At 34.3% G+C, this 12,633-nt stretch overlaps 1 protein-coding gene across 3 annotated transcripts in view; it reads left to right on the top strand.

Annotated features, from left to right (window-relative positions):
• Window positions 1–12,633, top strand: part of LOC144977532 (multidrug resistance-associated protein 1-like) — a 50,444-nt gene that overhangs the window by 27,478 nt on the left and 10,333 nt on the right. For all 3 annotated transcript variants that reach the window (XM_078922847.1, XM_078922848.1, XM_078922846.1), the window contains exons 20-27: window positions 1–160; window positions 1,841–2,042; window positions 3,919–3,985; window positions 5,439–5,586; window positions 7,228–7,459; window positions 8,625–8,935; window positions 9,393–9,592; window positions 11,305–11,428. The exon at window positions 1–160 is cut by the window's left edge and continues 8 nt beyond it. In XM_078922847.1, the coding sequence (XP_078778973.1) occupies window positions 1–160; window positions 1,841–2,042; window positions 3,919–3,985; window positions 5,439–5,586; window positions 7,228–7,459; window positions 8,625–8,935; window positions 9,393–9,592; window positions 11,305–11,428 (1,444 nt within the window). The remainder of the gene's footprint in view (window positions 161–1,840; window positions 2,043–3,918; window positions 3,986–5,438; window positions 5,587–7,227; window positions 7,460–8,624; window positions 8,936–9,392; window positions 9,593–11,304; window positions 11,429–12,633) is intronic.

Here is a 12,633-nt window from a genome sequence, read left to right as displayed (position 1 = left end):
CCTGTCGGGAGGACAAAAACAGCGTGTATCTCTTGCTAGAGCGGTGTACAGCAATGCTGACACATATTTACTAGATGATCCTCTCAGTGCAGTTGATTCTCATGTTGGAAAACACATCTTTAAAGAAGTCATCGGACATAGTGGATTGTTGAAAAGCAAGGTGAGAGGAAATTAATTTTCTCATTCAGTTTTCGATTGTATAAGATCTATTTAGTAATGATTTGAAAATGTTGAAAATTAACTTTAAAATCCTATTTATAAAATAGTGATTGAAAATCCGCGACATTTTTTTTTGTCACAGGTAAAAACGATGTCCATTTAATACAAATGACTACAAAGCAACCTGTATATGGTCTCCAGTACAGTTTTGAAATCCTCATGGGAATAGAATGCCTTTTCTAGACCATACCCTTAAAATGTCTTTCAAATCCATAAATTTACACATATGTACATTAGAGTCAATACGTAAGTATAGCAATCTACTGTGTGAACTTATTTTTTGAGCTGTCATATAGGTTTGACATTTTTCTTTTTCTTGTATTTTTCTCTCTGCTTTGTCTGGCTTCATTAATAATAATAAAAATAATAATAATAATAATAATAATAATAATAATAATAATAATAATAATGATAATAATAATAATAATAATAATAATGATAATAATAATAATAATAATAATAATAATAATAATAATAATAATAATAATAATAATAATAATAATAATAATATAATAATAATAATATCTTTATTGTCCCCAAAAAAGTGGCAATTTGTCATTTGGTTACACATTTATAACAATACAATATTGACCTAGACACACTCACACAAGATGCACACTAGTAACATAGTAGTTATCGTCAAAAAAAATAAAAAAATATATATTTATATATATCGGGTCAAACCTGATGCTTCAAAATGAGTTTAAACCTGGACTCATACACTTTAAGTTGAAATAATTGACATGTTAGAGGAGAGTGAGATTTGTCTCTGAAACTTCAAAAGCCTAACTATTCCCAATTCTGAATACAATGACTAGCCTATAACTATGAACTCAGTTTTCTTCTAGTTTTTTTTCCAACACAGTAACAAATTGACACTGAGGTTTAATTGTGGTAAATATTAGATATAAAAGTTTTTCTCATGTTGTGTGGCTCAGTTGTACAGTGTCATAAAAGTCAAACAATAGTAGGTGTGGTCAATGGCTTGATGTGTGACAGTGATCGTGAAAAATTTTGGTCCCGATGTGTCTTTAGGTAAGGCACTTTACACATTACCCCACTTGACTAAGGTGTAACTAAGTACCTGGCTATTGGCAGTGGCAGATACTGTAAAAGTGTTAGGACAAAAAGGACGCCTAACAAGTGACTAGTACTGCATGAATTGGAAATACAGTTCCTTATAGGCTTGCTGGGTGAATAAATGAAACATTGTGACGCATATTGAGCATGGTAAATCTGTGGAAATGCTCTATATAAATGTTCGTATTGATTTTTTATACTCAAGATTCTTATTCGTGTGGCTATGTGGTCTTGTGGTATGACACTCGGATCAGAAGGTTCTGGGTTCGAGCCTTGCTCAGCACATAATTGAGTCCTTGGAGAAGGCTCTTTACTCACATTCTCTCAATGTACTCAGTTGTAAAATGAGTACCTGGTCGTTAACAGCATTGTCTTTGTCCGAAAAAAAATTGTAATATCGCCTAACAGGCGTCGTGTCCCGTCCTAAATGTTAAATGGTGCTGTTGGCCAGAGGGACCCCTTGTAAAGGGCTTTGACGATGTTTAGTGGATATTGCGCTATGTAAAAGATCAATTTTTTAAAAAAAATTCATTTTCTCCAGACTAGAATTCTAGTGACACACGGCATCCACTGGTTACCCATGGTAGATCACATCATTGTTCTGGAAAATGGACACATCTCAGAGGAGGGATCATATGAGGAACTTATGTCTCACGAAGGCTCCTTTGCCAACTTTCTTAAAGATTTTTTTACCAAAGAAGTTCAGTCTGAGGCAGAGGATGGGGTTAGTGACGACCCCGATGGTGAGTCAAACTAAAAAAAAAACAAAAAAAACTCAATAGATACTTATTATCATGTTCCTTTATGGTGCTTTTACATTCTGATTTTGCACTTGCATTACTTTCTGCCCTTTATTTAGGCTGCCATGTAGGGTGGTAACAAAGGTCCTCCTTTCTTTTTTGAGTCATTCTTTAGACTCTCTCCAGCTGAGGCTAGTGGTTTTAAGTTTGGCCTCGACTGACCACCTCCAAGTGTTCCTCTGTGGCCCTCACTTTCTTTTCCTCCTCAGATGTACGGTGAAGAGCAATCATAGGGACGGAGCCTATGAAGCATGACCCAGTTTTTGTAGTATATAAAAAGATATAAAATAATTTCCTATTACCTGTTTGCTTTCTTGTGGATCAATAATAACGTGAAGTTGAATGTAAGCTTCAATTTAATTACAAAAACAGATCAAATGAACGTTTCGGGTTTCCCCTTTATCAACAAGACGGGATGATTGAAACACCACAGATGAATGAGATGATGTGGTAGTGGTGTAGTTAAGATGAATAAAATCATCCCGTCTTGTTGATAAAGGGGAAACCCGAAACGTTCATTTGATCTGTTTTTGTAATTAAATTGAACTTACATTCAACTTCACATTATTTATTTCTTTGAGCTTCGAGCAGCAACATTTACACTTTCTTGGGGATCTGACATCTCAGTTGGTAGAGCACTCACTTCTTACCCAGAGAGACTGAGGAGATTGATCCTGATGGATTTTGGGTAGGGTCGAGAATTCTTTTGGACCTCTTCTCCACCCAACAGTGATTGGATAGCTGGGTTTGTTTGATCTAGTGGAAAGTGTAATAGACTTGGGTGGCAAGCAATTTCTATAATCCATTTCAATTTATTGAAACCTAATGGCTCTCTATGACTTCTTGTGTTTACTCTCTTGTCACTTCTTAGATTGGATGCCAATCTATTTTGAATAAAAGGAAGTAAAGCATGTCTGGAAACATTTCGAATATTTCCTTTAATGTCTTTGCTACCTTTACTTATGCCTGTTTGAAAGAGATTGAGCAGCTTGATTCAGCACCCTGTTCTATCCCTCAGACCATGGAGTGAGTGCATCAACCAAATGCTACGTATGCTGAAGTATTTTCTAAACAAAAAGTAGCCCCTCAAACCTGTTTTTATAGCGTTAAATGGATAATAGCAATTGCTAACTGCTCTTTGGATAGGATGCTAGTTTGTGTAAAAGTACTTTTCGTTAGAGCTAGGCAGACCTAGATATCTGACCTCTGCAGGTTAAACAGAGGGGTCAGAGAAAAATCTCGATTGCACCTAGCATTGATAAAGGTTTCTTTTCTTTGTGAAGGGATTGCTATGGGGAACCCTAGCTTTCTCCAAAGTCATGATTAATCCTGTTACATCAACAGTTGATTGATTATTTCTTTCATTAGAAAGATACCAATAAATGAGCAGACTAGTTTTAGTCAATCATCACCAACAAGTTTTACCTTGATATGGGGACCATGTAATGCTATGTATAAAATAAAAATGTTTGATTTATTCCCCCAGCAGGCTGTAGGGGGAAACCATATTTCCATTTTATACAGTTGCCTATTAGGCGTCTAGTGTACTAACATGCTTACAATATCACTGCATACAATACGCTGCACATAGCCAGGTACTCAATCACACCTGAGTTACATCTCATGTGATATGGAGGGCAACTTAAAATTATTCTGTAAAACTCAACACGTTCATCTGTCATTTTGATCATATCCGCCATGATGCTTTTTAGATTTTTGTTTTGCATTCTTGTAATTATTTCGTTTTGTTTCATAATGATCTACTTGTATCTTCTTTTTTGGCAGAGAGGGATTTATCATTTTAAAATAATCTTTTCAGTCCAAACGACGAAAAGGCAAATGTTGGATAGATTGGAATCAATCACCTCTGAAGATGAAAGTGGAAGGTAAGCAATTTGTTTACATCATTTGACATCATTTGAATAATTGAAATTATTTTTGAGAAAAAATTTTATCGTATTTTATACTTTATGAATATAGGATTCTTTCATGGGTTTGGATTTATTAAATGATAAATTTTTTTATTGCACCAAATAACTCCGAGATTAAAAATATACTGAATTTAATCAACCCAAACCCGTTAAATAATACCTTTATTCTACCCCCCCCCCCCCAAAGTAATATTCTTTGATATTTCATAACCAATAATTTGTTCCTACGCATTCAAAGGTTATTTGAAATGACCAATCAGCTGTCTTTTCAAAGTTTATTTAAGCCAGTAAATTAACCAAAAATATTCTGCAATCGTTGAATATTTTATACCATGGGTTCTAAGCAATATTCAACAATTACGTTTTTACCAAGATATGATAGGGTTTTATAAGATAAGGGGTGGAAATTAAAAAAAAAAATTCCATTATGATCTGGAATAAGCAGATACATTGATATACAGTTTTAACTGGGTTTATGAAATCAGTATGTAGCCTATATATATATATATATATATATATATATATATATATATATATATATATATATAATTTGAGGTGCCTCTCATTTGGTCGCTCACATGATTTAAGGGTTTCAGTTTAAAGTAAATGTAATATGATTACATTTTTGTGGCTATTTGCCTATCAACATTTATGGCTTGCTGCTTCTTGTTAGGCCTTATTGAAAGAGAATTATTCTTGCGATCAATGACTGAAATGGGAACATATTTAGTTTTTGAGACAAAAGACAAATACTACTGCTCAATCATTTTATTGTAGAACTGACATTTTTTCAAATCAATATTTCTCCCATCATTACCTGGTCATAATTACAAAACATACCAGTACCAGGGATGTGGATAATCATAAACATCCCATTTCAAGAAGTCATGAATTATTATTGAATGCTTTTCTTTTTTTTTTTTTGAAAACATTATAAAGTTATGTCCAGGTCGAAATTACTTTTGTAAGTGATTTTTATCAATATTTAGAGAATTGAGGATGAAACCACAATAATTGTTGTGCTTTTCAGTTCCAACTTCTAAAAGTTACCACCTTAAAATCCACTTTAGGTGAAAAAGCCTTTTCATTCATAGCTCCATGCCTATGGAACGCACTTAGTCCTCGGACAAAGTCCTGTGAAAATTTATCATCTTTCAGGAAATGTCTGAAGACTGAGTTGTTCCGTGAGGCTTATTTTTCATGAAATGGATGTTGCTTAGATTTTGTTTTTGTATGCATGCTTATTATGTATCGTGTAGTGTCGTGATTTTCAATTTGGTTGTTTTTAAACATTTTTATTTTTATTATGTAAAGCGCCACAGAGCACGATTAACGTGGATGTTTAGGCGCTATATAAATTCATTATGTACTTACTTACTTACTTACTTACTTACTTACTTTTATTTAGCAACCTAGAACATGTGGCCAACCTTAAAAGGCAGTTGTCAAGACAACATAGTATTGTGAAGGAAGATGTTAAAGATGTTGAGACGAAAGAAAAGAAAGAAGTTGCTGGAAAGAAACTCATTGAGGAGGAAAAACAAGAAACTGGAAATGTAAGAATCTCCCTTTTAGTCCACATGATGTATACTTGAAAAAAAAAAATATTTGGCTATTTACACTTAAACGGTAGTTGTTTAAGTATTAAGTGGCTTTTTAGAAATATATTTGTCATCAGGAGTGAATGTAAATTAGGGTATCCGCAATATAAGATCTTGTATTTTATAATCAAATACGAATAGACACCTCGCTATTGTTACCCCTCCATTTACTACTACATGGCATTGGACTAAAGAGCACAAGACCAAAGGTCTTTGGATTAGGTACGCTGAACGTGTATTGATATAAAACAGTGACTGAATTAAAGGTTCCCCTTCATTGATGTGAAGAAAAAAAACAAATGAACAGAATGTAAGTCATAAAACAAGGTTTAGGTCATGTTTATGGCGTATTTCTTTCCTTTTTTCCCCTCATTATTTGGATGGAAAACGTACGGCTATGTGGTCTTGTGATATGACACTCACTTTCGGCTTGGCGCATAGTTGAGTCCTTGGAAAAGACTCTTTACTTACATTCTTTCACCGTACTCAGGTGTAAAATGAGTACATGACCGTTAACAGCGTGGTCTCTGTCCGAAAAAATTGTAATATCGCCTAACAGGCGTCATGTTTCGTTCTACATGTTACGTGTTGTTGTTGATCAGGGACCCCTTGTAAAGCGCTTTGAATACATTTAGTGGATATTGAGCTATATAAAAGAAAGCTCAAAAGCTCAAACCGTGGTAAAAGAAAGACTCTTTATAAGTCGGTCATTTCAAATGCTGGGTTTGGTAGTCAAAAATAAAAATTGTGCTTTTTTGGAGTACAATATCCACAAAACGTACACAAAGTGCTTTGCAAATGGTCCCAATCCAACAGCAACACTTAACAGGTAGGATGAGCTTGTAAGGCGCCATTACATTTTATAACAGATTCAACATCGTTTTTGCATCGTTACCAGCACACGTTTTCATTTTACACATATGTATGGGAAGAGAATTTGAATAAAGAATCATGTTCAAGGACTCAACCTTGTGCCACCCACTTGTGCCAGACTAGAACCCAGGACCTACATGCCAAAAGGCCAGCATCATATTAAACAAACCATAGTAATAATGATGATGATGATATTATAATAATAATAATAATAATAATAATAATAATAATAATAATAATAATAATAATAATAATAATAATAATAATAATGATGATGATGATGATGATGATGATGATGATGATGATGATGATGATGATGATGATGACGATGACGAAGACGACAATGACGACGACGACGATGATGATGATGATGATGATGATGATTTTTATTTATACCTTACCCTGTATCTTCTGTGGAAGTTGAGCGCTATATAAATAACTTATTTTTATTATCTTAACAAGCTCAAAGCACTCAATAGTAACGTAACACCAGTCACTCAAACATACAACATAAAATAAAGCAATAAAACAAAGCACTATGAATCCGTACTTAACATGTAGGATGAGCCTGCGAGATGCTATTACAATATTTCTTTCCACAGATTCAGCCAGGTACTCCTGTTTGCTGCAATAACATATTCTTCAAATCAAGTATCCTTTATACTGGGCATAGACTTATTCATATTACTGTATTATCACCCCCCACCCCTCCCCCCAAACTAGGTCAAGATGCAAGTCTACCTGACCTATATTCAAGCCGTTGGTCTATTCACCTTCTTCATCCTGACCATCATCTACGTTTTTTTCCAAGCATCTGTGACTTTCTCCTCCATCTGGCTCAGTATGTGGACAGATGACGAGCTGTTGGGGAATTCATCCGCTGCAGGGAGCCCTGAATTTGTTGACAAAAATAACATGTACTTGGCCATCTATGGTGTCATGGGATGTGTGCAGGGTAAATAGTGTAAATCTAAACCAAACAGTCGTTACAATCGTGGGTAATTACAGTAGGCTTGAGATAGAATGAAGTGTGCAGAACTGGGGATTAGTTCTTGTCAAATTTTAAGGTTCCAGTGTATCATTCCACTGGGTAATTACAGTAGATTTGAGAAAGATTGAAGTGTGCAGAACTGAGGATTAGTTCTTGTCAAATTTTAAGGTTCCAGTGTATCATTCCACTGGGTAATTACAGTAGATTTGAGAAAGATTGAAGTGTGCAGAACTGAGGATTAGTTCTTGTCAAATTTTAAGGTTCCAGTGTATCATTCCATTGAATCTTTAAAGCCATAAGTCCATAAAATGGATCTCTTTGATTGCAATGTAGACTTTATACCTGTTAATGTTAATTATTGATTTAGAATTTGGCTGTAAGAAATTCAAAGATTCTTGACAAAAATGAGAGTTACTCGGATGGATTTGAATTCATGAAAAAAGTTTGAGGCAATTTAGATTTGAATTTAGCCTAAAAAAACAAACTTTAAAAAGTTTATATGTTAAAATACAATGTTTTAACACACAACGAGATTTTGAGCAATGCATCTCTTTTTCTTTCCAGAGATGCATAAGAATCTGACTATGAAGCCATAAAAAAGATTTTTTTTAGACATTGTCAGTAAGAAACTGGAAAGAAAAAGGGCAGTTGTCTTACATATGTATCACTCACTGACTTTATTAAACTCTTTTACCCTTTCCGTAGTCGTTGACTGAGAGGGTAAGAGTGAAATGTATAGTGTTAGTTTTGGGAGATGATATTTTTTTTCTTTGTAAATCATCTCTCTGTTATGTATTGATAGTGATATTTTTGTTTTGTTTTGAACATATCTTGAAAATATATGCGTGTATTCCTCTTATTGGGATCCTGCTCTTGTGTCTGGATGTGACATTTAGGAGATCTCAAACTAAGTACATTGAAATTATGCTCATGAGATCTAAAGCTGTTCTCCATTTAATTATTCCCCTTTGTTTTACTTTTTCTCGTATGCTTTCAATTGTAAATATTATATAATTTTTTTACTCTTCCATTTTCTTTTTTTTTTTACTGGTGCTGAAATGACCTTAATGTTTGGCAAGCGTAGTAAAACCTTTAATCACAAACAAAACTATTTTACTCAACATTTTAGGTGCCTTTATTTTGGTGTTTGCTCTCATCGCCACCACCCAAATGGTAAAGGCAGCAGGCAGTCTTCACCTTGAACTTCTGCACAACATTCTGAGGTCTCCAATGTCATTTTTTGACACTACCCCCATTGGGCGAATCATCAACAGATTTTCCCGCGATGTGGAAACTGTAGACAACAATCTACCATCCACCATTCGATCGTTTTACGGTTGTATCTTTAATGTGATGGGAACCTTCATCATTATCTCATACTCTACGCCCATCTTCATTGCTGTTATTCTACCCATTGGTATTTTGTACTGGCTTATTCAGGTTTGTTAATTGCTTTATTCATATATTATATCATATCATAATCGTTAAAGTTTACTTAGGTCAGAAGACCTTTAAATACCCTGTTGTTTTTGCAAATATAAATATATAATAATTAATAGAAACGGAAGAAAAGATCAAATTGATGCAAGAACATTATAAGTACACAAAATCATTTATACAAACAAATGATCAAGTTGGTGCATACATACATTTTTCACCACAGACTTGTTGAGGTTGTTAATAATTTTCATAGCGTTGTATCTGACTTCCGTCCACCACTGAAACAATGGTACCGTACACTCGAGCTAAACAAGATAGAGGACCCGCTAAAGCATTTTTCATGTACAATCATTCAACCAATGAATTTGTTTATTCTGGTTTACAATATCCATTTGGCTTGTGTTTATTTGTTTGTTTATTTTTTTTTTTGTTTTCTTTTTTTTTTCTCATCTATTAGCGATTCTACATTCCCACATCCCGACAGTTGAAAAGAATTGAATCTACAACTCGTTCACCCATTTATGTCCATTTTGCTGAGACAGTCAGTGGTGCTGCCTCAATCAGAGCCTACGACGTTTCAGAGAGATTTATTGAGGAGTCGAAGCAAAGGGTTGACTATAATTTGTCATTCTATTTTGCTAATCTTGTTTCCAACAGGTAGGTAGTTTTAGATTGGTATAAAATGAAGTATGCAACTAACTATTATGTAACTAACTATTGGTCAGTTCTTTCCAGGATATTTACATGTAATTCAAACTGATTCTTCCCATACTGGGCAGGGAGGTACATACTGTGTCATCTATCCCCCTATATCTGTTTTCCAACATGCTTTGTATCCTTTGTCTTGGAATGAGATTACTTGGTTTTGTCCTGACCTTGGTCGGAGTCCCTGCCGGGAGGGAAACAGTCAAATGCATAGTTATTGTTTTGGGAGATGATATTTTTTCCCTTGTAAATCATCTCTCTGTTATGTATTATTATATTTGTTATTTTTTATGTATAATGTAAGCATTTGATTGTGTTCCTCTTTGTTGGATTTTGTTCTTGTGTCCGGATGAGACTTATAGGTGATCTCAAACTAAGTACATTGGTGGTATGCTCTTGGAATCTACATCTGATCCCTATTTGTTCCCAGTTCCCCTTTGTCTTACTTTCTCTTGGGTGCTTTAATTTTAATTCTAGAACTTTTTACTATCTCATTTTCTTCCTTTTTACTGGCGCTGATATAACCTAAATGTGTTGCAAGCGCTGTAAAACCCTTAAAAACAGAAACAACAAACAAACTGATTCTCAGAATTGGCTGTCTAGTTGGTCCTGCCAAAAGATGGTGTTGTTTTTATTCACTCATATCAAGTGCTGTTTGCAAGATCTATTCGTCTTGGCCATTTTAATGTCAAGCCACTTGGACACATGGTTCTCATGTAACCTTTGGTATTGCCAATGCCAATACAATAATAATGATAAAAATGATTGCTTATGATGATGATGATGGGGATGACGACGACGACGACGACGACGACGACGACGACGACGATGATGATGATGATGATTATTATTATTATCATTATTATTATTATTGTTGTTGTTGCTGTTTTAGTTTTAATGGTAATTATGAAATAATTGAATTGCATTATAGAAATATTAAAGTAAAGAAATATTAAATGTGAAGTCACACATCAATGACCTTGAATACAGACTGTTCAACCTTAGAAAATTCAACAAAGCAGGAGTTTTTTAAAAATCAAACAAAAAAAGAAAATGCAGGTTGTACAAGAATACAATACACTTGAGTGGTTTTGTTTTTTGTCAAAATGATGTATTTCCACAGGACAGTTTTCCCAGTATTTATAAATATATATAGCATCTTTAATCAAAGAGGGATCTTGGCCTAAAATTAGAAAAAAAGCATAATTTAAAAGTTAAACGGTTAGTAACTGAGGCCATTGATATGGAAGTTCCTAACAAAAATGAATATAACAACTTCAAGAAAGAAAAAAAAAATACCAGACGCAGAATGTTTCAGGCTCAAAACCCTTCTTCAACCAAAAAAAAAACAAAAAAAAACAACGAAAAGAAAAAGACATTACTAAAAACCAGAGTGACGGCAAAGGAATATTCAGCTTGAAATCTTTTGTTTTTTTTTCCATTGTTTTTTTTTGTTTTTGACAGAAGGTTTTTTTTTTTAGCCCGAAACATTCTGTGTTTGGTGTTTTGTTATTTTTTGAAGCTGTTATTTAAGTTTTGTTTATTACCTTTTGCAGAGTATCGCTTTGATATGAATTGAAAGTTCTCACTTTCTTATTGGTTAGGGCTTTCATTATTCAAGAAATCTAAAAGTTATGATTATGCTTATAAAAAATTCTTACTAGATTTCTAGGTTGGGGTCTAGAGTTGATTGGTAACTTGGTCATCTTGGCTTCAGCCTTATTTGCTGTGACAACAACCAATCTGGAGGCTGGGCTTGTTGGCCTTTCAGTGTCATATGCGTCTCAGGTATGTGGAGTCAGCCGTTACTTATTTAATACCTTAAGTGTTCTTATAAATACAAAAACAGATCAAATGAACATTTTTTGACAATGCCACTACCACATTTTCATATCTCATTCATCTGTCGTGTTTCATTCATCCTGTTTTGTTGATAAAGGGGAAACCCGAAACGTTCATTTGATCTGTTTTTGTAATTAAATTGAAGCTTACATTCAATTTCACCTTGTTATTTAATTCTTCGAGCTTCGAGCAGCAACATTTACATTAGATGTGCTTAGAACGTTAACTCTTGCTGTATCAACTTTATGTTTTAAAAGCTGTTGTCCACTTCTTTGTGGCTTTCTGTCCTTGTTCTAAAATGAATTTGTTTTTGTTTGTTTTTTTTTAATACTGGGCCATGCTTTTTTTTCCTTTTCTTTTCTTTCTTTTTCAACTTCCAGGGATTTCTTTTTGAAGTATCCACTAAATACTAAATGTTGTCAAAGATTTTGCAATGGGTCCTGAGCTCACACCAACATTTTAAATGTAGTATATAATAATAGATGAAGATGAAGTTTGAGGAGAGGAGAGCAAGGAGGAAAGAGAGGCAGCAGATCCAAATACCAAACACACAGTCAAACTACGTGTGCAACAACTGCGGTAGAGTCTGCCATGCAAGGATTGGTCTGCTGAGTCACACCCATCGTTGCTCTCAACAAGACTGATGAGACTAAAGCCATACAGGGCGCAAACCATCGTCTCTTGAGACGGAAGGATGCCTACGATATAATAATATAATAATTAATTTTATACAACACAAATAACAAAGAGTTTAAAAGCACTACACATACAAAGTGTAGGTAACATAGAACGCACGTATGTATCACTACTCAAAAGCCTGCCTTAAAAGGAATGTTTTCAAAAATTTCCTTAAAACGCCCATTAGGCGCCATTACAGTATTTTATTTTAGACAGAGACAACATTGTTTACAGTTAGGTACTAATTTTACATCTGAGTGGAATGAGAGAATGTAAGTAAAGAGCCTTCTTCAAAAACTCAACTATTCACCACTCACAGTGGGACCCTAAACAGTGACTTACCATCTAAAGGCGAGTGTCCTACCACTAGAGCTGCCATTCCGACTCTTATGCACATAATTTTAGATCTATATCTCATCCGATCTATTTCATGTGCCCCGTTTTTTATATGACCTGAATTGTTGTAAGTCCTA

This window comes from Berghia stephanieae, chromosome 7, assembly GCF_034508935.2.
Source record: "Berghia stephanieae isolate SIO BIC M18660-M18661 chromosome 7, UCSD_Bste_1.3, whole genome shotgun sequence".
In the NCBI taxonomy this organism is placed as follows: Eukaryota; Metazoa; Mollusca; class Gastropoda; order Nudibranchia; family Aeolidiidae; genus Berghia; species Berghia stephanieae.
Note: the sequence above shows the minus strand (reverse complement) of the source record. Positions and strands in the feature narration are given on the sequence as shown.